The 27,598-nt window shown below is 41.8% G+C and overlaps 1 protein-coding gene across 1 annotated transcript in view; it reads right to left on the minus strand.

Moving 5' to 3' along the window:
* efr3bb (EFR3 homolog Bb (S. cerevisiae)) overlaps window positions 1-27,598 on the minus strand; it is a 56,207-nt gene that overhangs the window by 23,044 nt on the left and 5,565 nt on the right. Inside the window, exons 3-6 of the mRNA XM_038962268.1 lie at window positions 12,976-13,052; window positions 10,448-10,575; window positions 10,128-10,278; window positions 5,445-5,566 (exon numbers count right to left, since the gene is read on the minus strand). Coding sequence (XP_038818196.1) covers window positions 5,445-5,566; window positions 10,128-10,278; window positions 10,448-10,575; window positions 12,976-13,052 — 478 coding nt within the window. The remainder of the gene's footprint in view (window positions 1-5,444; window positions 5,567-10,127; window positions 10,279-10,447; window positions 10,576-12,975; window positions 13,053-27,598) is intronic.

Below are 27,598 nucleotides of genomic sequence, written 5' to 3' on the forward strand. Positions count from 1 at the left end.
TTGTTTACAGACAGATTATTTCACTTATAATTCACTGTATCACTATTCCAGTAGGACAAAAATTTAAAGGCACAGTCAACTTAGTGTATGTAAACATCTTGGAAAATTCCAGAAAATGATGGCATGGCTTTAGAAGCTTCTGATATGCTAATTGACATAATTTGTGTCAATTGGAGGTGTACCTGTGGATGTACTTCAAGGCCTACCTTCAAACTCATTGCTTGACATCATGTGAAAATCAAAAGAAATCAGCCAAGACCTCAGAAATAAAATTGTAGACCTCCACAAGTCTGATTCATCCTTGGGAGCAATTTCCAAAACACCTGAAGGTACCACGTTCATCTGTACAAACAATAGTACGCAAGTATAAACACCATGGGACCACGCAGCCGTCATACCGCTCAGGAAGGAGACACGGTCTGTCTCATAGAGATGAACGTACTTTGCTGCGAAAAGTGCAAATCAATCCCAGAACAACAGCAAAGGACCATGTGAAGATGCTGGAGGAAACAGGTACAAAAGTATCTATATCCACAGTAAAACGAGTCCCATATTGATAACCTGAAAGTCCACTCAGCAAGGAAGAAGCCACTGCTCCAAACCCGCCATAAAAAAGCCCGACTACGGTTTGCTACTGCACATGGGGACAAAAGTCGTACTTTTGGAGAAATGTCCTCTGGTCTGATGAAACAAAAATAGAACAGTTTGGCCATAATGACCATCGTTATGTTTGGAGGAAAAAGGGGGAGGCTTGCAAGCAACAACATCAAGACATCAGTCAGGAAGTTAAAGCTTGGTCGCAAATGGGTCTTCCAAATTAACAATGACCCCAAGCATACTTCCAAAATTGTGGCAAAATGGCTTAAGGACAACAAAGTCAAGGTATTGGAGAGGCCATCACAAAGCCCTGACCTCAATCCCATAGAAAATTTGTGGGCAGAACTGAAAGTGTGTGCGAGCAAGGAGGCCTACAAACCTGACTCCGTTACACCAGCTCTGTCAGAGGGAATGGGCCAAAATTCACCCAACTTATTGTGGGAAGCTTGTGGAAGGCTACCCGAAACTTTTGACCCAAGTTAAACAATTTAAAGGCAATGCTACCAAATACTAATTGAGTGCATGTAAACTTCTGACCCACTGGGAATGTGATGAAAGAAATAAAAGCTGAAATAAATCCTTCTCTGTACTATTATTCTGACATTTCACATTCTTAAAATAAAGTGGTGATCCTAACTGACCGAAGACAGGGAATTTTTACAAGGATTAAATGTCAGGAATTGAGTTCAAATGTATTTGGCTAAGGTGTATGTAAACTTCAGACTTCAACTGTAGGCTTCTGTATCAATCAATCACTTATTTGTTCATGTCATCACACAGCATACAAGTCATTCACGATTTGAAACAATTAACATAAATAAATAGGCCTAAACCGTTCCATTTCGGGAATTGCATTCACAAAGGAATGCAACTGTTTTTAGTCTTCGCTGTAATATATTTTATTTTGTGTTGTTTAAATTGTTCCAAATGGTCAGGAAAAGTATATTGTAATCTAACAACACCTGTTTGGGACATCCTTTCGATAATCACGCAGCAATAAAAGGGAAACATGCAATGCTCTGATCCAGTAGAAACGTCAAAAAAATACTTCATTACTTCTTATCCCTTGCACAAATAACCTACAGCTGTGTCTGTCCTGAGCTCACTGGCGTGGGAAACTGAGGGCCCAGAATATTATATACAATGTTGCAAGTTTGCTAGCAGGAGCTTCAGGCCGGACACAGTTGATAGTTACAATTTTTAAGTTCATTGCAGACAGGCCATGCGTAGCCAATGTGATTTAGAAGATACTTTCTTCCTGCAGGCTGCAATGTTTTTATTTGTTTGCTTTATGTAGGCTATTTTTACATGGTTGGCAATAGAAGTTATTTTTATTTAGATTCAGATAGAATTTAGATTAACCACATGACAATGATTTTGAGATACAAAGACTATTGTAAATTAAATGAAACTGTCCCACAAAAATGTACATATGAAAATCATAACTGGCACGCAGATCGGCAGAAATTCTAAGATAAATTGGCACTCGGAAAAGGTTCAAATGGAAAAGGTTCAGGAGCGTAACAGCAGAATCTATGAAGGCCAGCAGCAGCGGGAGGAGGGTCAGGAACAGGTTTTTTTCCTTCTGGTTAAGCTATCTTGATCACCGACTCCCTCGAGTCATTTGTGTGTCTTAATTATTTAATCAAACCGAGTGCTTTAACCCTTTGGCGCGTACCAACACACGGGTGTGATCATGCTACAGTGGTCCCTGCCTGTGTGATTACAACGCTTATTTAGAACGTCCAGTTTCCATTGATACAACAGTCAGCGTTTGAGATGGCAACACTTATTTTTTTCTCTCACAGAAAACAGTTTGGACAAAGTCATTACAACATTATGTCCTAAATGTGACCAGTAAATTTTTGGATGCAATGTTCAGACATTCACAGAAGTGGCAACAGCATAACACAATCATCCAAACAGGAAATGTAGGCTACATTAGAGGGAAGATTGACCTAACACAAGCGACCATATTTAGCAAACTCTTGGCTGAAATAAACCATAATATGAATTAGCCAATAGAAATTATTATTTACAATTCATCACGTCCCGGGTGAGCTCACCATTGATCTAAATAATTGAGCAAAACACTTTCTAAATATCTAAAGTAATCCGACGATGGGTAGATTGTGCACGCTGCGCTGCCATGTTTGTTTTTTTGAGTCAACCAATGATAAGAAGAGAAAACAAGATGAGTTTAATCTGTTTGCAGAATGAATGTTGAAGAGGGTGTGTCGTCTACAATCATTCACTTCCGGAAGTTTACTCGAAAGATGAGTGAACCATCCCTCACCTCATTTTGTTATAACATCTTTTGTCAGACAGACGTTTAATGTGACACCCAGAATGCATTGTATAATGTCAACAAATATGGCCCCGGCAAATAGCTCAGCATTAGCTCATCATAATTAGTGCAACCTTCAGAAAAGTATTTTCCACACATCATACAGTGCAGTCGGAAAGTATTCAGACCCCTTGACTATTTCCACATTTTGTTACATTACAGCCTTATTCTAAAATGGATTTAAAAAATACAGGTTTAAAAAATCCTCAATCTACACACAGTACCCCATAATGAGAAAGTAAAAACCGTCTCTTAGAAATGTTGGCAAATATTTACACTTATTTACATAAGTATTCAGACCATTTGCTATGACACTCAAAATTGAGGTCAGGTGCATCCTGTTTCCTTTGATCATCCTTGAGATGTTTCTACAACTTGATTGGAGACAATTCATTGGACATGATTTGGAAAGGCACACACCTATCTATATAAAAGGTCCCACAGTTGACAGTGGATGTCAGAGCAAAAACCATGCCATGAGGTCGATGGAATTGTCCGTAGAGCGCCGAGACAGGATTGTGTTGAGGCACAGATCTGGGGAAGGGTACCAAAACATGTCTGCAGCACTGAAGGTCCCCAAGAACACAGTGGCCTCCATCATTCTTAAAAGGAAAAAGTTTGGAACCACCAAGACTCATCCTAGAGCTGGCCACTTGGCCAAACTGAGCAATCATGTGGAGAAGTTCATGTGGAGAAGTGCCTTGGTCAGGGAAGTGACCAAGAACCCAATGGTCACTGACAGAGCTCTAGAGTTTCTCTGTGGAGATGGGAGAACCTTCCAGAAGGACAACCATCTCTGCAGCACTCCACCAATCAGGCCTTTATGGTAGCCACTCCTCAGTAAAAGGCGCATGACAGCCTGCTTGGAGTTTGCCAAAAGGCACCTAAAGGACTCTCAGACCATGAGAAACAAGATTCTCTGGTCTGAAGAAACCAAGATTGAACTCTTTGGCCTGAATGCCAAGCATCACGTCTGGAGGAAACCTGGCACCATCCTTACAGTGAAGCATGGTGGTGGTAGCATCATGCTGTGGGGATGTTTTTCAGCGGCAGGGACTGGGAGACTAGTCAGGATCGAAGGGAAAGATGAATGGAGCAAAGTACTGAGAGATCCTTGATGAAAACCTGCTTCAGAGCACTCAGGACCTCAAACTGGGGTGAAGGTTCACCTTCCAACAGGACAACGACCCTAAGTACACAGCCAAGACAACGCAGGAGTGGCTTCGGGACAAGTCTCAATGTCCTTGAGTGGCCCAGCCAGAGCCCGGACTTGACCCTGATCGAACATCTCTGGAGAGACCTGAAAATAGCTGTGTAGGGACGCTCCCCATCCAACCGGACAGAGCTTGAGAGGATCTGCAGAGAAGCATAGGTGAAACTCCCCAAATACAGGAGTGCAAAGCTTGTAGCGTCATACCCAAGAAGACTCGATCGCACCCAAAAGTGCTTCAACAAAGTACTGAGTAAAGGGTCTGAAATCTTTTGTAAATGTGATATCAGTTGTTTTTTTATACATTTGCAAAAATGTCTAAAAACCTGCTTTTGCTTTGTCATTATTGGGTATTGTGTGTAGATTCATGAGGGGGGAAAAACTATTTAACACATTTTTTGAATGACTAACACAACAAAAAGGTGTAAAAAGTCAAGAGGTCTGAATACTTTCCCAATGCACTGTATGTGTCCATTACAATCTACACAAGAATCAGAATGCATGATTTGTCACCAGAACTTGAAAACATTAAAAAAAAAAAAATATTAAATACATTATGCTCCATACATACATACGGTATGCTACAGTAGAAACGACAACACGATATACAGAAAATAAGACACTACCTTTGATTGGAACGCACACATGTCCAAAGTTATTATTTGTAAGGAAAACAACAGCGAAAGCAATGCGAGCACCAGCCAGAAAATGTGCCAGGGGGGAAAGTTTGTGCTAGACTGCGCAAATGTCTGCATACTTGATCTGGGGAACAACTGGTGAGGTGCTTGGGCTCTCAGAGAAGTTTGTCCAGTTCAGTAAAGCCTCAAACATAAATTGGCCGCAACAATGAAATGGGCTACTTCTATGTGAATTAATACAACTTGTTATGAAATAATTTCAAATGAACATGTTGAAATATAGCCTATAGATAATTAGCAGGCAGCGTGTGTCTTGGTTTGAGGGCAGTGTGAGTTGACAGTCCTGTTTCGTAACAATCCCATTTTTGAACAGTGAGTGCATTCTGACATCACGCGCATAAAAAAAATCTCAGGCTGGGGCGACCGTTAGAGATATTTGGATGAGAAAAGGTTAAGCATCAGACAATTCAGTACATATTGTTGATTTTATTAAAACACATAGGGTGTGTCTATATAAGGAAAAATATACATTTAAAAATTTCTACCAATCATTTGGTCGAAAGAAAAGACGACTCTCAGTCGACTAAGATTTTTTGTCGGGGACAGCCCTAATCTGCAACATCAATTGATCATCCATATAACATCCACTCACTTGGTGCGGATGTCTGGGTCCTCGTAGCTGGAGTGACACATCTCACTGAAGCGCGAAACAAAGAAGTCATAGCTGCGATGATAAGATGCAGTGTCCTCCTCAATGTTGGCAAACTTCACAAACTGAGGGAGGGGGAGAGAGGGAGAGAGAGAGGTAAATTAACATGAATCTCCATCTCAACTGGAGAAGAACGCAATAAATTGGTGTGTCTCTCGAACTGTCATATTCTTCCGCTTTCTTTGTCTAATATAATCCCAAATCCCAAATTGAATTTTCCTATTAATTTCTGGGAAAAGAGTAGCACAAAAGCCTCGTATTGAACTGCCAGGCAAAGAACAGATTCTGACTGCCGCTTTCAACTTTAACATTTTATCATTTCGTTTCACACCACTCCCCAATTAACAACTAAACAATGTGCTCCTCTTGGGAACGGAAGCCTTCCTGAAGCCAACCTGTGGTGATGACTTTTTAATTAGATGCCTGATTAAACCCATTCTGATGGACAAACCAAGCTAAACAACTGCAGGTGACCTGGACCGGACCAGACCAGACGCAGAGGCTAAAATAGCACCGGGGTTGTGATGTACCCAGGGCACTAGGATATCTGGTGCCACTGTTATTTCAAGTATGACAATGCAATGTAGTCTAGACTAATGTGTAGTGTCCATTTAAACACAGATAAATACAAGGAATCTGCATACATAGAATGGATATTTGAATTGAACTGATTTAGGCTCAGTGTATTGAGTAGTTTTAGGTGAGTCCTAAACAGAACAGGAGACCTTCAGTAGCTATCCTAGACCACTATGACTGTGGTGATAATCAATTTCTAATCCTCTCCTCCCTCCCTTTCCTCCCTTCCTCTGACTCTCCCAGATAAACACCACAGCATGAGGAAAAGACTGGCTGGTGTATTTAGTAATCATAGATAAACAGTGCGTCTGTGTATGTATCAGTGTGTTAGGCGACGTCCCCTTGTCCTGTCCAAACAACGTTGATATAAAGGACACATTGCTAGGCCTAAACAGTGTTAGGCCTAGTTCTTTTTTATCTAGTCTAGGCTGCAATGATTTTCAAATTGGTAGGGCTATGTTTCTGTTGTCCATAAAAATACTCAGATATCAGTTATATAAGCCTACCTTTTAAAAAGGGATATTATAACTGTATCAAGTGTATTCTATTGTTATTTCATCTTGATCATCTGGGTAAGTGCTTATGCAACATTCTTCCATTAGGCTACTTTCTGACAGTTTCAGACTGTAAAAAGGATTTCACTATTACATAGCCTGCCTTAGTAACTACAGTATAGTTACCTCCCGGGTGGCGCAGTGGTCTAGGGCACTGCATCGCAGTGCTAGCTGCGCCACCAGAGTCTCTGGGTTCGCGCCCAGGCTCTGTCGCAGCCGGCCGCAACCGGGAGGTCCGTGGGGCGACGCACAATTGGCATAGCGTCGTCCGGGTTAGGGAGGGTTTGGCCGGTAGGGATATCCTTGTCTCAGTATGTAAAAATGTAATAAAATGTATGCACTCTACTGTAAGTCGCTCTGGATAAGAGCGTCTGCTAAATGACTAAAATGTAAATGTATAGCCTGCCTTAGTAACTACAGTACAGCCTGCCTTAGTAACTACAGTACAGCCTGCCTTAGTAACTACAGTACAGCCTGCCTTAGTAACTACAGTACAGCCTGCCTTAGTAACTACAGTACAGCCTGCCTTAGTAACTACAGTACAGCCTGCCTTAGTAACTACAGTACAGCCTGCCTTAGTAACTACAGTACAGCCTGCCTTAGTAACTACAGTACAGCCTGCCTTAGTAACTACAGTACAGCCTGCCTTAGTAACTACAGTACAGCCTGCCTTAGTAACTACAGTACAGCCTGCCTTAGTAACTACAGTACAGCCTGCCTTAGTAACTACAGTACAGCCTGCCTTAGTAACTACAGTACAGCCTGCCTTAGTAACTACAGTACAGCCTGCCTTAGTAACTACAGTACAGCCTGCCTTAGTAACTACAGTACAGCCTGCCTTAGTAACTACAGTACAGCCTGCCTTAGTAACTACAGTACAGCCTGCCTTAGTAACTACAGTACAGCCTGCCTTAGTAACTACAGTACAGCCTGCCTTAGTAACTACAGTACAGCCTGCCTTAGTAACTACAGTACAGCCTGCCTTAGTAACTACAGTACAGCCTGCCTTAGTAACTACAGTACAGCCTGCCTTAGTAACTACAGTACAGCCTGCCTTAGTAACTACAGTACAGCCTGCCTTAGTAACTACAGTACAGCCTGCCTTAGTAACTACAGTACAGCCTGCCTTAGTAACTACAGTACAGCCTGCCTTAGTAACTACAGTACAGCCTGCCTTAGTAACTACAGTACAGCCTGCCTTAGTAACTACAGTACAGCCTGCCTTAGTAACTACAGTACAGCCTGCCTTAGTAACTACAGTATAGCCTGCCTTAGTAACTACAGTACAGCCTGCCTTAGTAACTACAGTACAGCCTGCCTTAGTAACTACAGTACAGCCTGCCTTAGTAACTACAGTACAGCCTGCCTTAGTAACTACAGTACAGCCTGCCTTAGTAACTACAGTACAGCCTGCCTTAGTAACTACAGTACAGCCTGCCTTAGTAACTACAGTACAGCCTGCCTTAGTAACTACAGTATAGCCTGCCTTGCGCTAAATGATTTTTTAAATGATGGCTGACTTGGGAAAGAAAAGCAGGTCTTCGGTTTCAGGCCGAATGATAAAGGTGAGTCAACAGACCTGACTGAAGTCACTTGCAGAATTTGCAAAAAGATGATCAAGGCAAAGGATGGACGGACAACAAACCTCCAACATTTACAAGTCCATCATCCTGCGGAGTTCGCTACTCTGAACATGCTGGTTTTCCTTACCAGAAACCTTTAGGTAGGCCTAAGACAAGGTAAAAAAAAATGTAAATACTAGCTGTGCCAAACCTTGAGACTTATTAACACTTTGTTTTTTGGCACTAATTTAGGTCATTTTTTTACTTATTTTGTTTAGGCTACTTTATTTTGTAACGTCTAGGCATATATTTAGGATTTGTACAGTTCGATAGCAAATGGCATATCCTAATAGGCCTATTCGTTTTAGAATTAGCCATTGTTAATTTGTTTAAGTGTTATAAAGAATATTATAAATAATCATTTGTTTTATCTGATTGTATAATTATGATTTGTACAGTTCAATAGGCACAAGACAGACAAAGGATAATAGGCCTATTTGTTTTTAGTCTAAGTGTTAAGCTATAAAGACTTATAAGCTACATAATCATTTGTTTTATTTGATTGTTGACATTTATATGAACGCACAATTTCTAAGCTGTTCAAAATAAAGTAGTTTGTGAGACAAGTATGACACCAATTCATCATTTATAGATGTTTGTTTTCACTTACTGAAAGTGCTGCTGCGGGAGCTTATGCCACGATTGCCTGTTGTACAATTCAAGGATATTAATAAATATTTTGAAAATATTATACAAATAAAATGTATATGTTTAACTTGTATTGACAGTAACCTATGTGTAGGCCTATATTATTGTCTGTTTGGTTTGCAAGGAGGGATTTTCCGACGGCACAATTTATTTTGCATACATTTTGGTAAAGTAAAGCAGAAACGTACCAGGTTTAAACAAACTTTCTATTTGATTAGTCTATCTAGCAGATGTTTGTTTTCTCTCTCATTATTCCGATAGTGTTTTTATTTTGGCTATTTGCAAAAAACTTTTTGAGATGGAACTCTGAGACCTATAGATTCATTCAATGGTTGATCATGAAATAGTAGGCTATGCCTATAACAACAAGTCACATTCAAATCGAATGGGGATTGGGGAGAAAAAGGGAAAACAACGGAGTGTTTGCTCAAAAGGGCCCATGATCATCCAACATGGGAAAGGACAGGGAACAAAACATGATAGGTCCCATCTGAATTTTTGCACTGCTTTGGTGCTCTCCGCTCTTTCTACAATCTACATTGTTCTCTTGCAATGTGTTAGTCTAACTACCTCATGTGTATTGAACATTTAGGCTATGGCAAATGTGGAATAGGCCATTTGGCATGGCGCCCTGCTGTGTGCTCACTGCGCTGTTGTGCGCTACCAGACTCCAAAGGTGCAGTCAAATTCAAATATGCTAAACCATCGTTTGTGAAATCACAATGTCGTCCCCATCGACGATGGCTGTTTCAAACATCGTCGATAGACAATGTAATCGTAAAATCGTCGAACCCTAGTGTGTGTATCAGTGTGTGTGTAATCCATGGTATCACTAGACAGCGTTGCCAGTGTGGTAAGTCTGTCTGTCTATGGATAATGTTATTTCCTTGATACTTCCTGTTCCCTCCTGACCCTGCTGCTCTGACAGCCCTGTCTGATAACACTGATAGCTGCTGCTGGCTGCTATTACACATCATCAACCAGATAACCATTCTCTCTCTATGCATACCCACGCTCTCCACCTCCTCCCTCCCTGGTAAAAATGTACATTTATGTTTAGATCACCGTCTGGCATCTTCTATTTACATGGCCGTTGCGACATGACATTTCCTACAGAATAGACCTGCAATTATATTTCTTTGCGATTCATTGGAGCCAGCTGCTAGTGTGTATTGTCAGATAAAACCAGACTGTTTATCAAGGTGGGCGTCTTCTATTCTACTCACAGAGTTGGTTCCCAGGATCTGTAGGTTGGGTTTGTCGGCCTCCAGCAGCTTACGGACCATCTTAAGGAAACTCTCCACAAACAGGTTGATGCTCTGACAGTGGCACGCCATCAGCAACTGATCCAGAGCCTCCATAGCTATACACACATACCTAAACACACACACGGTAGTTATGCCACACACCATATGTCTTAAGACCATTACATTCAACTAGAATGCAAATGAGAAAATAATAGCCATGGTGCATTTTGAGCCGACGACAGTTGACAGATGTCTGTGCAGTATATTCATGGCTCAGTTGTAACTGTGGTGTTGCTCACCCGTAGCGGTGCCTAGCCACATCCCTGGAGAGCCTCTCTGACAGGTAGGCCCCGATACGGTCCAGCTTCTCTGGAGCTGACAGGGCATAGAACGTCAACTTCTCCATGTTAGCCTTCACCAACCCGTCCTACAGACAGACCGAGAGATCGAGGGTGTGGGGGGGGGGGGGGGCGAGAGAGGGAAAGACAAGAGAAAGGTGGAGGATGAAGGTAAAAAGGGTTAGGTTTGGGTTCTTGGTTCACTGTCTCCACAGGACAGGAATATACTCAAATCAAAATCAAGCTTTATTTATACAGCACATTTCAGACATGGAATGCAATGCAATGTACTTTACAGGAAAAAAATTAAAAACAATTAAAATAAAAGACTAAACATTTACTACACAACAAACATAATATATATTTTTTAAGAATGACAAACTGAATGACTAAAAAGCATCCTAATAAAATGCAAAGCTAAAAATGTGTGTTTTAAGTTCTCTTTTAAATCTGTCCACCGTTTCAGCCCCCCTCAGATTCTCTGGCAGGCTATTCCAGAGGCTGGGGTCATAATAACTAAAGGCTGCCTCTCCATGCCTCTTGGTCCTAGGCTTTGGGATAGTTAAAAGGCCAGTGCCAGAGGACCGGAGGGACTTACTGGGTAAATAACTTAAAAGCATGTCAGACATGTATTGGGGTGCACAATCGTGGATTGATTATAAACCAATAGAATAATTTTTAAATTAATTCTAAAACTTACAGGCAGCCAGTGCAGAGACCTTAAAAGCGGTGTAATGAGTGCTCTCCGGTCTTGGTCAGTACCCATGCTGCAGCATTCTGTATGTTTTGCAGTTGACCAATGGCTTTCTTGGGTAGACCAGACAGGAGACCATTACAGTAGTCAAGCCTGCTTATAATAAAAGCATGGATGAGTGTCTCTGTACCAACCTGAGAGAGAAACGGCCGCAACTTGGCAATGTTCCTCAGCTGGTAAAAAGCTATTTCGATTATATTGCTAATGAAATTTTGTACAGAATCTATAATAACACCTAGGTTTTTACCTGGTGTTTTATCTTTATTGCCATGGAATTAAAACGTGCGGCTCGATTCTCTCTCTATGCTTTGGCTCCAACAATAAGTACCTCGGTCATGTCTTGATTTAGCTGGAGGAAGTTGAGGGCCATCCAAGTATTTAAATCACTAATACAGTCTAATAATTTATCAGGGGAGCTAAAATCCTCTGGTGACACAGAAATGTAAAGTTGTGTATCGGCTCATATCAGTGATAATCAATGCTGTGCTTTCTGATAACGCTGCCAAGGGGTAACAAATAAACTGAACAGTACTGGACCCAAAATGGAACCTTGTGGAACACCACGTGATATGTATTTTCTCAGAGTTATGTTCACCAAGGGTGACAGAAAAAAAGAAAAAAGAGGACAACACAACACAAGCATGCGGCCATGCCCACACGCTCGGTCACAGCTACACACACCCCCTCCAGGTCAAACTGTCTGGGCTCAAGGACTAAAATCATCCACTCCAGATAGCCTCTCATTTACATTTAGACTTGTAATGATCCAATAAAATAGAATGAACTTTGCTCACAGGAATTGCCTCCATTGTATATTGTGTTTTGGTATTTTATTAGGATCCCCATTAGCTGTTGCAAAAGCAGCAGCTACACCTCCTGGGATCCACAAAACATAATATCAATAGACAAGAACAGCTCAAGGACAGAACGACATACTTTTTATAAGGCTTGAACTATAAAATGTGTGGTAAAGCATTGAAAATAATACACAGATAGAATTAAAATTCATTACAAGACAGAGCTATACATAACTCTATATGATAAACACATTAACCCGGCTTTGGTCTATTCTCCCTGACTCTGGATTTAGTGTCTGACTCAACGTTATCTGAAGACTCAGGTTGTACACTTAAGTCTTGCACAACACACACACATTTTGTCTCCACCGCAGCCGTGTGAATGTTATCGGAGCGCTCTGGTTAGTCTCACACACACATTCCAGACACACTGTTAGTGTGAATGAGTGAATGATAGAGGGTTGTGGGTTAGTCCCTGGGTGAGGGGATTATATTAGTTACAGTCTCTGTGTCGGGAGCTTAGAACCCAAAATTAGAAACAGACTGGTTTTTGGGGCATGCAGCACACAGCAGAGAAATTAGGTCTCTGCGTTCTGAAATCTCAGATGTGTTGCTGGCAACAGATCTGACAGGTAGACTGGGCTATTTTTATAACGTTCACAAATAAATGAATTCAATCAAGTCATTCTCCTTCACAGATATGGTGATATATGTAGAATATCTTCAATAGTGACTTTCTTCCTTGTCCTTCATATTCTCTCATTGTGACAGGACCGGTGAAAGTAATTCAGAGGTTGCCTGCCAGGAATTGACTTCTATCTGTCTTTTCAGATCAGTGAAGATGAAAAGAGACCTCTAGAAATATTGAAACAACAAAAAGGTCACAGGATGTAGAGAGCATTGCCACAGGAAACAGGAAGTGTCAGTTGAACTCTCACCTCTGGGTCCTCTGGGAAAATGTTGTCCACCAGTCTCTTGTAGCGGGGCCTCAGAGCCCCACAGCAACCACACACCCCTACAGCAGAGAGGGAAGGAGATACGGAGAGTGGGTGAGTGAGCGCGTGAGAGTAAGAGGTGGCAGAGAGACGTATGAATTAATAAATCATGTTTGCAACTGCAGATACCTGACCATGATAAACCATCAATAAAATAAGTCCTCCTTCAAAGAGAGTTAGTGAGACCACGGTAAAAGCTCAGGTTGTTGCAGTTCTACATCAACGTCTGTCACCTAGTACACCTTAGTGTCAGCAGCATCCACCTCATGTTGACTGAAGAACACCGTTATTATTGACAGAGTTAAATAAGCCTTGCACAGCTCAAAGATTAATCAAGTTCAGACATCCATCTACCCAGGGCTTGGGGGGGAGCGAGAGAGAGAGCGAGAGAGGGGGGGCAAAAGCTTGGAAAGAACTACACAGCAGCGGAGACTAGAAAGCCTGTCCTTGCACAGTTCTTCAATACCAGTTTTTTCACACAGGCTGAGAAATAGATGCCTTTGTTCTAAGCTCCCTTTAAAAAAAAAAAGAGGTCAGACATCTGAAGAATGTGTCCACAAAGGCATTGGAGCACAAAGACACACACAAAGACACACACACTTTTTTTAAAGACATTGTACACACACATTTTTCTCTCTCGAAAAGACAGTCACTCAGTGTGCGCACACACACAATCTATACATCACAGTCTCACAATTGACAACCTTGAGGAAAGTTGTGTAACACTGCGTGACTTTGCGGAGGGAACAAAGCTGCGAGAGAGAGAGAGAGAGAGAGAGAACGCGCTAGGAGCTGATTGGAGCAGAGAACTCGGCAGTGATGAGTCATAGGGCAGGGGCAGGCAACTAGATTCAGCAGCAGGGAGATTTTTTTCAGAGCGGATGGTCGGAGGCCCGGAACAGAATTAATCACAAAAATAAATTGTTATTTTCAAATACACCTTCATACCTTGATTACATTGGGACGAGATCTCATTTATTTTTTATTTGTGGGAATATTTGTGCACAGATTTCCTAAATTTAACTAATTCCTAGCTTAATTCCTGGTGAGTGTGACCCCCCCCCCCTCCAAAACTACAGGAAGGAACATTCCAGTCCACCTGGATAAACACAGCTGGCTGACAATCCACTGGAATTCATTCAAAGCATTACCACTGGTTAATATATACGCTGTCAAATAAATAGCCTTTCTTATTCATTTTTTTGAGAATCTGCAGTGCACTCTACATAGGAAGACTTCCGGGGAAGCAATAGACAACCTTGAAATAAGCTTTTAACAATTTAAAATAGGCTTGCCTAACTGAATGAGAAAAAGATAGCTCCCAACAGTTTTAAGACAGTCAGGCTGTATACAGATCCTTCCTTCCCTTATTCTATCCTTCCTAGTTTATTTTCTTCCTTTCATGAAGATCTCCTTGAACTTTCCACCATATTGCTTTCACCTAGGCTACCCAATCATTATCAATTAATGGTTGTCAATCATCATCAGCGATCGCATCATAGTAGAAAGAAGGAAGGATGCATTTCAAAATGACTCTCACTAGGCAACTGTTCTGTGTCTGTCTATCCTTCTGTCACATCTCTGAGGTGGTATCCTCAGTCATCCTAGCCTTGGGAGTTAAGATTTAGGCTTAGGGCCTCTGTCTGTGCGTCTGTCAGTAAAGTTTCTGTCATAGTGGTGTTAAACGCCCCCGTAAGGCTCTCCAGCTCTCGATCTGCCCTCCCTGCTGCTATTCTTAGCTTTCCTCCTCTCCTCCATCACTTCCAACTCTAAATGACTCTTCTCCTCTCCTTTACACCCTCCATCCCTTCCTCGCCCGTCTTGGCTGGGGGCCCTGGAGTAGGAGTCACCACTGAATTAATGACTGCATCAGGGTCCCCGGTGAAGAAAGCGGGGAGGATTGAGGGATGGGTGGAGGTGGGTCTTGTGAGTGAGTCACTGAGAAGTGCTACTGTATATTCTGCAAGTCTGTCCCCGGAGGAACAAACTTTGTGTGGAACACACACACAGAGTAATATTACCAAAATATAATATCACGGTATTTTAAAAAAATTAAATACCGTCATAACGTAAATAATATATGTTTTTGAATAATAAAAGTTGTACATTTGCTTTATGAGTAGTGAGTGATCCTGGGGTATCAACACATACATTCTAAGTGATTTCAATGAGTCTTTCTCCATTCTGATTGTTTTTTACTCTTCAATTCAACTTTAACCAAAAGTACATTTCTGCGTTTTTAACACTTTCTGCATTTCCTGCAATTATTTGAGAATTTCCACACTGCCATGTAGGGCTGCACGATATGGGCAAGCAACAATGTTGATGACAACAATGCTTTTTTCACTTTGCTTCTTAATATAAATCCACTGGTGCTCTATAATTACACTATTAGTTTGTGTTTTTTTACATCTGAAAATGGTTAGTTTGTCTTTTCTTAGCAAGTTGGACCTAATTTGTGTTAGCCGCTAATGCTAATCGCTAGTTACACTTTTTTTCCTACCCTGTCACAATAACTTCTCCCTGGCATTTTAATTCGTTGTCATGCCAAACAACTGTATTCAAAGTGCCCACTATTCTATAGAATTAGAATAATAATTATATTTCCATGATTCCAACAGTTTACCCAAATGTTTTGCTCTAAATCACAAGTCAAATCACAATTGCAACATTTGGTAAACAATAAGGCCTAGATTGTAGCTGCATTGACCATGCAGACTGAACACAAGTGTCTCGTGATTGAGGAACAACAAATGCACTCCTTGAGTGACAGGGGGCGGGGCTAGATCTGTGTGGAAAGTGGCTTGGTGAGAGAGAGAGCAGAGCGAGAGAGGACTCAAGTAGCAGAGTATACTACAAAAATGGACGTTACACACTTTGTATCACATTTAACAAACCAAACATTCAAATACCGTTACAGAAGATAAAGTAAAAACCCAAACCAGTCCGTGCATCAATACCGGTATATAGGAAAATATGGTATACCGCCCAGCCCTAGCTGTGTGTAAGGGTGTATGTGTGGAGGTGCATAGTTTGGTTGGGGGAAAAGGGTTGCACATTGGGAAAGGGATGGACATCAGGGACTTCTGTTTTGTTGTTGAGGGGGGTGAATAAAAATGTGGTGAATAACAGTTCTCTTGACAGCACAGTGCAGCATATTGGTGGGTGGGCTATAGAGTGTGGGCTGGTTGGAGGCAGTACGGAAGAGGGAACTAGGAATGGTAGAATCGTCAGGAGAGTACAGGGGGTGGATGCTAGATGGTAGTTGTGACATTGCAGCACAGCAAGGGGTCTCTGGCTGTCCATTCACCCTCACAGTAAACAGCTTTATTACAGCTCTGCGTACGTCATGTTCCTCTGCTCTCCAACACTTACAATTACACACACACGAAGTGAGAGCGAGACAAAAGAGAAAGCAAGAAAGGGGGGGAAAGTGCACAGCAAACTCCACAACCGTACAGCAGTCAGTCAGTCTAGGCCCGCTACCCCAGTTTGATATCTGAAAATTCTCGTGGCCCCAACCATGTGAATGTTATTTGGTAATTAACAGCCAATGTTTACTTTTTTATTTGGGGCTATGGAAGTCTTTCTGATCGTCTTCTCATCTCACCATCACATACTTTTAATGTGGGGCTATGACAGTCAATTGCAAATTAGTCTGACTTAATACATCTCACCACCACTAATGAGTTGGGTGTGCTTGATGCATGCCACGTGGAGCTTTTCAAAGTCAGGGGGCGAGGTCGCACGTCATCCCTGCTGTCACATCCAACCTGGATTGATATTTGGTTTTAACGCAGACGCAAGCACCGATGGTGCTTTCAAGACAATTGGGAACTCTGAAAAATATAAGGTCAAACCATGACGTCAGTGATCTTCAGGTCAGAACTCTAGAAGAATGGGAGAAACTCCTCAAATACACGTGTGTCAAGCTTATAGCGTCAAACCCCAGAAGACCCGAGGATGTAGTCACTCCCAAAGGTGCTTCAACAAAAGTACTCAGTAAAAGGGTCTGAATACTTATTTAAAATGTGATATATTTAAATGTTTTTATAAATTTGCAAAAATGTCTAAACTTGTTTTTGCTTTGTCATTATGGGGTATTGTATATTTCTGAGGGGATACAATTATTTCATACATTTTAGAATAAGGCTGTAACGTAACAAAATTAGGAAAAAAGGCATCTTAATACTTTCTGAATGAGCTATATATGCAACAAAAAAAAGAACACAAATAGTTTCCTGATCATCCGTGTATATCTCGCAGATATAGGACAGACACTTCAGAACAAACGTCCTTTAGATTTTTGGGGGACTATCTGTTGTTCTATGTCGTGAATCTGTTATTCAAGAACACTTCTATGGGCTAATAGCAGTAATGCCAAATTAAATGTTTCATCAAAAAAAATGTTTGATCATTTTTTAATACCTTAAGGGGTCTTAAAAATTCTACATCAAATAGCTTATGATACTTGGTATGACCATCTTAAAACAATTCCATATGTTAACCCCCCCAGACGCACGCCATCAGTCCAGTGTAAAAAAAAAAAAAAAAGCCAATTATTATGCTCACTTAGCTGTGCCTCAAGTAATACAACACATTATCTATTACCAGTGTTACCTTTATTTGTTTTATATCATTTCAAAATGGTCTGAGAAGAACAACATTGGAAGGGCAATTCAAGCATAGCCAATATGCAGTGATACAAAACTTTTTTAATTGGTTAACGTTACATAGTCTTAATGGGTTTTTTTTTCATGGTTTTTTTTCTTTCATATGAGCGGTAGAGCTCGGCTTGCATTTTGACTCAGAAAGTAATCTAGAATCAGAAAAGGTTGCAGGTTTGAATCAGTGCAGAAGGAAATGAGACAAAGAAGAGGAGATGAGACCACTGTAGAGTATTGAGATGCAGCCCACTGGGAGCACCAGTGTGCTCTGCCTCAAAGTCTAACCTGACATGCGATACCCTGATCTTATATTCCTGCACACACTGCTGGGAGTGGGCAATTTTTTACATTTTATTTAACCAGGAAAAGCCCATTGCTACACAGGACAGAGGCTGTGACCTTTGAACTCTGTGGTAGAGGCTATGATATATCAGTTCTTACCCACAGCAGACAGAGATACAGATCTGGGCTAATATATATATATATATATATACAGTTGAAGTGGGAAGTTTACATACATTTAGGTTGGAGTCATTAAAACTCGTTTTTCAACCACTCCACAAATTTCTTGTTAACAAACAATAGTTTTGGGAAGTCGGTTAGGACATCTACTTTGTGCATGACACAAGCAATTTTTCCAACAATTGTTTACAGACAGATTATTTCACTGTATCACAATTCCAGTGGGTCAGAAGTTTACATACACTAAGTTGACTGTGCCTTTAAACAGCTTGGAAAATTACAGAAAAGGTCATGGCTTTAGAAGCTTCTGATAGGCTAATTGACACCATTTGAGTCAATTGGAGGTGTACCTGTGGATGTACTTCAAGGCCTACCTTCAAACTCATTGCCTCTTTGCTTGACATCATAGGAAAATCAAAAGAAATCAGCCAAGACCTCAGAAATAAAATTGTAGACCTCCACAAGTCTGGTTCATCCTTGGGAGCAATTTCCAAACGCCTGAAGGTACCATGTTCATCTGTACAAACAATAGTACGCAAGTATAAACACCATGGGACCACGCAGCCGTCATACCGCTCAGGAAGGAGAAGCGGTCTGTCTCCTAGAGATGAACGTACTTTGCTGCGAAAAGTGCAAATCAATCCCAGAACAACAGTAAAGGACCTTGTGATGATGCTGGAGGAAACAGGTACAAAAGTATCTATATCCACAGTAAAACAAGTCCTATATCGACAACCTGAAAGACCACTCAGCAAGGAAGAAGCCACTGCTCCAAAACCGACATAAAAAAGCCCGACTACGGTTTGCTACTGCACATGGGGACAAAGATCGTACTTTTTGGAGAAATGTCCTCTGGTCTGACGAAACAAAAATAGAACCGTTTAGCCATAATGACCATTGTTATGTTTGGAGGAAAAAGGGGGAAGTTTGCAAGCCACAGAACACCATCCCTACCGTGAAGCACCGGGGTGGCAGCATCATGTTGTGGGGGTGGTTTGCCGCAGGAGGGACTGGTGCACTTCACAAAATAGATGGCATCATGAGGATGGAAAATTAGGTGGATATATTGAAGCAACATCTCAAGACATCAGTCAGGAAGTTAAAGCTTGGTCGCAAATGGGTCTTCCAAACGGACAATGACGCCAAGAATAATTACAAAGTTGTGGCAAAATGGCTTAAGGACAACAAAGTCAAGGTATTGGAGTGACCATCACAAAGCCCTGACCTCAATCTTATGGAAAATTTGTGGGCAGAACTGAAAAAGCTTGTGCGAGCAAGGAGGCCTACAAACATGACTCAGTTACACCAGCTCTGTCAGGAGGAATGGGCCAGAATTCACCCAACTTATTGTAGGAAGCTTGTGAAAGGCTACCCAAAACGTTTGACCCAAGTTAAACAATTTAAAAGGCAATACTACCAAATACTAATTGAGTGTATGTAAACTTCTGACCCACTGGGAATGTGATGTGTGACGACCCTCCCACTCTGTCTGCCGTATTCTCTCTTTGTTCTTGTTTCCTTATTAGGATGCCGGTGGGCGGAGTTGGGAGGGTCGTCAGCTACATGGGAAACACCTGGGCCCGGTGTCTCCCAGGATAAATACACCACTTCTCCATTCATGGAGTAGACTCTCTCCATGCAGACACCTTTATAGATTTTGTTGTGTTTCTTGGTGGTTTTTTGGTTGTTTGCTTTAGCATCTTTCAACACCCTGCATTATCACATTCATGCATGCAAAACACTCACTTACACTACTGATTACTGATTACACACACCATTGTATATTATACCTAGTTACTTTATTTAATAAATATATATTTTGTTACTCCTTATCTCCACGTTGTCTCCCTTTTGTTACGGGCTTTGAGCCGGTTCGTGACAGATGAAATAAATAAATAAATCCTTCTCTGTACTATTATTCTGACATTTCACATTCTTAAAATAAAGTGGTGATCCTAACTGACCTAAGACAGGGAATCTTTACTAGGATTAAATGTCAGGAATTGTGAAAAACTTAGTTTAAATGTATTTGGCTAAGGTGTACGTAAACTTCCGACTTCAACTGTATGTATATGTATATGTGTCAGTGCATTCTGATACTCCTCATACTTTTCTCATTCGTTTGAGAAAGAGAGAGATTGGGGGGGAGGTAGAGAGGAAGAGGGGGATAGAGCTGGAGAGGGGTTGAAAGAAGGATAGAGAGTGAGCAGGAACGAGGGAGACAAAAATAGACAAATGGAAGAAGAGAAAGAGAGACAGATACCTAACCAAAAGAGAAATACATGGACTTAGTACAGACAGACAGACAGGGAGGGAATGTCATCAACAGCTCTTCTCGTTGTCTTATCTGCACCTGCTGTCACAAAGCTGCTCTGTGTTTTTCCAAAGACACGTGGCCTGCAAATGTGAGCAAGTATACCCTAGTCCATCAGACCTTTATCCTGCTATCAATATCAGGAAATAGAGAGCTTCTAAATCTCTCCATGGCTGTGCGTGTACATGTGTGTATGGTCTCCAAAGCCTTATCCATCTGCTACTTCAACAGAACTCACTCCCCTGCGTGAGATTGATTGTACTCTGCTATGTGTACGTCTTTAAATGTGTGTGTGTGTCTGAAGTCGACTATGTGAACTGGAGCGGAGCTGGAGCGGAGCTGGAGCGGAGCGTGCCCAATTTGACTGGAGCGTGGAGCGAGATTCCCAAAGGATGGAGCCTCGGCCTTCTCGCCCGCTCCAATTTCACTCCAGTAGCGCTCACTTCACGAGCTCAGGCATGCCCACCCCAGCACGCATTTGTAGTCTACTTGTGTGCTGCTATAGCCCCTTGCTTTAGCTACTGTCATGGAGTTTGCTAAATATTTTCATAAAGAAACTGATAAAACACACAGGTGCTAAATCAAGGTGACATACAAAGATGATGACCAAGAGCAAGAGAGGGCGTGCAGTGATGTAGTGTCCACAACTAAAGAATCATTATAGAATCTGAAAAGACACTTATCAAATCAAATGTTATTTGTCACAAGCACCGAATGCAATAGGTGTAGACCTCAGTAAAATGCTTACTTACAAGCCCTTAAGAAAAAATAAGTGTTAACTGCATTGTTGGTTAAGTATTTACTAAATAAACTGAAGTAAAAAAATCTATAATTAACAATAAAATAACAGTAACGAGGCTAGATACAGGGGGTACCGTTAGAGTCAATGTGTATGGGCACAATTTAGTTGAGGTAATTGCGGTAATATGTACATGTAGGTAGAGGTAAAGTGTCTATGCATAGACAATAAACAGAGTAAATTAACAGCCATTTGATTAGCTGTTCAGGAATCTTATGGCTTGGGTGTATAAAAAACTTTTAAAAAACACCTAGACTGCCACCGCCTGGTGTAGAGGTCCTGGATGACAGGAAGCTTGGCCCCAGTGACATACTGGGCCGTACAAATCACCTTCTGTAGTGCCTTGCGGTCGGAGGCCGAGCAATTGCCATACCAGGCAGTGATGCAACCAGTCAGGATGTTCTCAATGGTGCAGCTGTAGAACCCCTTGAGGATCTGATGACCCATGCCAAATCTTTTCAGTCTCATGAGGGGGAATAGTCATTGTCGTGCCCTTTTCACAACTGTCTTGGTGTGTTTGGACCATGATAGTTTGTTGGTGATGTGGACACCAAGGAACTTAAAACACTCAACCTGCTCCACTACAGCCCCGGCGATAAGAATGGGGGCAGACTCGACCCTCCTTTTCCTGTAGTCCACGAGCATCTCCTTTGCCTTGAGCATGTTGAGGGAGAGGTTTTTATCCTGGCACCACTCTGCCAGGCCTCTGACTTCCTCCGTATAAGGCCGTCTCATCGTTGTCGGTGATCAGGCCTACCACTTGTGTCATCAGCAAACGTAATAATGGTGTTGGAGTCGTGCTTGGCCATGCAGACATGTGTGAACAGGGACTACGGGAAGGCACTGAGCACACACCCGAGGGGCCCCCGTGTCGAGGATCAGCGTGGCAGCATGGGAGGTATTTAGTCCCAGGCCCTTAGCTTAGTGATGAGCTTTGAGGGCACTATGGTGTTGAACGCTGAGCTGTAGTAAATTAATAGCATTCTCACGTAGGTGTTCCTTTTGTCCAGGTGGGAAAGGGCAGTGTGGAGTGCAATAGAGATTGCATCATCTGTGGATCTGTTGGGGCGGTATGTATGCTCACAGTACACGTCCTGGTAATCCATCTGGCCCTGCGGCCTTGAATGTTGACCTGTTTACTCACATCGGCTACGGAGAGCGTGATCACACAGTTGTCCGGAACAGCTGGTGCTCTCATACTTGCTTCAGTGTTGCTTGCCTCGAAGCGCGCGATCCCGAAAGCATGATGGTTCGCTTACGTGCCCATGCTAAAAGAAAGGAACAAGGTGGGTAGATAACTAAGTGGGTGTCATTGTACTAAAGTATTTATAAACAAAAAATGTGATCTCTGAAACGTTTAGTTATATTTTCGTTCTGTTATCTATGTAACAGGCCATGATAGATTTTGGTCCAATAGGCCTGGCCTATTCCCACGTTCAAGGAGCTTTCCGTTTTGATTAGTTTATTTTGCCTAAACTTTTAGGCCTACGTATAATTTATTTTTTATTTTTTTAAATGTTCCTTCTCTGCATCTCTACCCAGAGTGGCCAAAAGGGTGTTTAGCATCCCCAGTGGCTCTGCCAGTGTAGAGAGGATATTCTCCACTGCTTGCCTGCTCTCCAGACACCATTGCATGAGCATGAAGCCACAGACTGGCCAAACTCGTGTTTCTAAAAATGAATTCAAAAAGGCACTAAGTAATTTTTTTGTTTAACTTGTATTTAATTCTAAGTCACAGCGTACAGTATATGCACAATTTATAGAATTATTTAATACAACGAAATGTTGATTAAATGCTGAGCTCTTTAGGTCCCTACCAGCCTATTGTGTCGCACTCGCAAATGCTTCAATGTATTTCTTTGCAGGCTATAGCCTTGAAAGAATAGACAAATAATTCATTTTCGTTCCTTCGTAGGCTCCCTGTCTGGCTCCTGACCGATTTAGAGTGTTTATATGCTGTTTAATATGACATGTAGCCAATTTGAAATGATATTCGCTTCTTAAAAATTCACTTTTTCATGTTTATTCAAATACTTTTCATTCAAATCCACATGGTTTGGTTTCAATACTTAAAAATCAATTGGTAGGTCCAGGTAGTCACAAAAATAGATGGGTGTTGGTTAAACTGTGATTTTAATGAATGGAACAAATTTGGAGCAGGAGTTTTTTTTCCTGTGAGAGCGGAACGGTTTTTAGCAGAGCGGTAGGAAAGGACTTGGAGCGCCAGAGCAGAGCAATGAGCGGGATTTCCAACCGCTCACATGGTCTGGTGTGTGTGTGTGTGTGTGTGTGTGTGTGTGTGTGTGTGTGTGTGTGTGTGTGTGTGTGTGTGTCAGGCCCATGTCCTGAGAAGTATCGTGACCAAATGACGTCATCACACACTCCCTACCTACTGTGCTCAGCACGCTTCACTGTAACCGGTGCATACTGCAAAGATAATCCAGCACATTATTGTATGCTACATGCATACACACTCTGTGCTCTGCTCACCATGATGGTTAAAAGCAGGGAGCCTTCAGGGCCATTACATAAGGACGAAGGGGGGGTAGAGAGAGACACAGACCACTTCTTGCTATTTTTATCAGCACAGAGAGCAACCAAACGTCACTAAATCTACAGCCCCACCCACAGACACAGACCAAGTAGAGGAGAGTATAATGGTCTGTAGCTCCAGTCTCTGTTAAAGTCATTAATAGGAAATAGAGACAGAGTACCATTGAGTGCCACTCAGGCCACAGAGACAGACACAGAAACACGAGAGCCTCCGTCACTGTTTGACTTAGACTTCAGTGTGGCTTTTGACATTAATCGATCAAAGTCTGCTGCTGGAAAAACTTGTGTTATGGCTTTACACCCTCTGCTATATTGTGGATAAAGAGTTACTTGTCTAAACAGAACACAGAGGTTGTTCTTTAATGGAAGTCTCTCAAATATAATCCAGTTAGAATCAGGAATTCCCCAGGGCAGCAGTTTAGGCCCCTTGCTTTTTTCAATTTTTACTAACGACATGCCACTGACTTTGAGTAAAGCCAGAGTGTCTATGTATGCGGATGACTCAACACTATACACGTCAGCTACTACAGCGACTGAAATGACTGCAACACTCAAAGAGCTGCAGTTAGTTTCAGAGTGGGTGGCAAGGAATAAGTTAGCCCTAAATATTTCTAAAACTAAAAGCATTGTATTTGGAACAAAACTCACTAAACCCTTAACATCAACTAAATATTGTAATAAATAATGTGTAAATTGAGCAAGTTCAGATGACTAAACTGCTTGGAGTAACCCTAGAATGTAAACTGTCATGGTCAAAATATATTGATGCAGTAGTAGCTAAGATAGGGAGAAGTCTGTCTATAATAAAGCGATGCTCTGCCTTCTTAACAACACTATCAACAAGGCAGGTCCCTAGTTTTGTCGCACCTTGCCTACTGTTCAGTCGTGTGGTCAGGTGCCACAAAAAAAGGACTTGGGCAGTGTTGCTGGCCCTTGGATGTTCACAGAGAGCTAATATTAATAATATGCATGTCAATCTCTCCTGGCTGAAAGTTGCGGAGAGAATCTTCATAACTACTTTTATTTATGAGAGGTATTGACATGTTGAATGCGCCGAACTGTCTGTCTAAACTACTGGCATACAGCTCGGACACCCATGCATACCCCACAAGAGGTCTCTTCACAGTCCTCAAGTCCAGAACAGACTATGGGAGGCACACAGGACTACATGGAACTCTATTCCACATCAAGTAACTAACGCAAGCAGTAAAATTAGATATTAAAAAAAACACCTTATGGAACAGTGGGGACTGTGAAGCAACACAAACATTGGCGCACACACACACACGGATTTAGTGCTGTAGATATGTGGTAGTGGTGGAGTAGGGGCCTGAGGGCACACAGTGTGTTGTGAAATCTGTGAATGCGTTGTAATGTTTTTAAAATTGTATAAACTGCCTTAATTGTGCTGGACCCCAGGAAGAGTAGCTGCTGCTTTGGTAGCAGCTAATGGGGATCCATAATAAATACAACATACTATCACTAGCAGACATTTCCACAACCAAACACACACACCCCGATCGTAAAGAAGATCACGGAACATACTGCACACCTCCAATTCACTGAACGTGTCAAATGCTGTGTGGGTGAGAGACAACATGCTGGATGAGCACAGTCCCTACTCTGAGCACAGCTAAACACGACACAATATCATTAGGCTATATGTACGTCACTCATTATACCTATCAGTTAAACTATGTACCTTCGGAACTGCATGAACATGATCCATACAGCTCTATAGTGTACAGTAATGCACTGAACTGAATGTGAGCTCAAAGAGAAGACTCTGCATGTGGCATTCATACCACAGCTAAATGAATGGCAGCATATTGAAGCACTATTGGAAAGAATGAAAAACATCCTGGATTAGCTAAATTAAAAGTGGATAGCCGTTCATTTAGCTAATGGACCAACCTCAATGGACCAACATCAATACAGTAATTTAGCTCAATAAACAACAGCCTCCTGGAACATAACAACCTCCACACACACACACACACACACACACACATCAATAGCCAGTGTGTGTGGTTGAAAGACAAAATGCCATATTAGCAGTACAGCTAGTAGGGCATGGAAATTGCCAGGGACCTAAAGATTCAATATTATCATGATACGATTTGTATTGTGATTCTCATGATTCTATATGTATCGCAATTCGATGTTCCAAACACATTTCTCACCATATGTCTGTTGCAGAGGGACAAGAGAGCATGAGAAAACAAGTTGTATTCATCAGTCAGGGAAATACATAAAAGTGCAAACTATTTAAAAAGAAGATGGAGAATAATACCAGAGTTTTGGCTCAGGTACAGCAGACTAGCGCTAGCTAGCGCTCATATACATATATATATATTTTTTAATCAATACTTGGAGTCAAAGTACCAATATAATACTGTCCAAAAATAATATTGCGATAGGTAACTATGCATTTTCCCCCTGATCGTTCAGCAGGGTTGACTGTGTTAGGCTATTACATACACACAAACATGTATTAGGCAAGTGCAATAAGAGTGTGTATTACACACAAACATGTATTAGGCAAGTGCAATAAGAGTGTGTATTACACACACACACACACAATGATGTGCCCACACACACACACACACAAATATGTCAATATACTATAGAGGACCAGCAGACGTATACAACTTCAGGGACAGCATAAGAAGATGACGATAAGCAGCAACTTACATAGTTCACCTAGAACGTACATGATCAGACACAGCTGGACACCTCTTCAGTACCACCACAAAACTACAGTTAACGCTATTAGAGTACTATATTTTATACGGTTCCATATGCATACAAGTCACATACTAGTCTACATGCATAAGATATCCTACAGACTGTCCATAGCAGTGACCATCACTGGGAAGATAAGAAACCATGGAATTTAGAGAATGTAGGAAAACTGTCTCAACAGAGGATGATTGACATTCCGCAGAGAAAGAGAAAAGGATACTTGGCATTCTTACCATACATCGATCACGATGCTGACGCGTTTCACTATCTGCCTGCAGCCTCTCTGATGCGGTCACGGTTATTCACACACACACGGCTGTGCAAACAAGACACCGAAAAATACACACGCGCACACAGTGTTCTCTGGGATTAATACATATGTGCACGGTCATATACACACACAGTCTTGTAGGCTCACAAGCTTGCTCCCTGCAATAAAAATGCACACACGCATGTACGAGAAGGCTGACAGACAGCATCAGCGAGAAGCGTGTTGCGATGACCTTGGATTTTCCCGTTTGCGCTCCCAATCGCTCAGTCTCAAGAGAATGACGCTGATTTCACACACACGCACACACACCTCCCATCCAATCACAATTCACACACAAGAGAGGGGAAGAGAGAGAAGGGGGGGGGGGGACAGCTCTGCACCTACAGGGGTTGTGAGGAAGAAACCCTCCACCCACTCACTCTTCTGCTCCCTCGCTCCCTCTCTCCGCCCTCTGCCTGCATCACCCCCCCTCATCCACCATCAGTCTTTCCATTTCCTCACTTACAGAAACCCAGCTTAAAACCCCAAAGAGCAAGCAATGCAAATGTAGAAGCAACACAGATAGTCTATTATTGAACATGCAACTCCTGTAATGAAGCCGCTAATAAAACGTCATTTTCAAACATTTACCAAAAATGCAATTCTCAGGAACACACAGTTGTAAACAGAACACCTAACGCGAGCGGTTCTGGGATAGAGATAAACATCTCCATTAGAAACTCCCTTAGGGATCTCATAGCAACAACTAGGATGGG

This window comes from Salvelinus namaycush, chromosome 24, assembly GCF_016432855.1.
Source record: "Salvelinus namaycush isolate Seneca chromosome 24, SaNama_1.0, whole genome shotgun sequence".
Taxonomy (NCBI): Eukaryota; Metazoa; Chordata; class Actinopteri; order Salmoniformes; family Salmonidae; genus Salvelinus; species Salvelinus namaycush.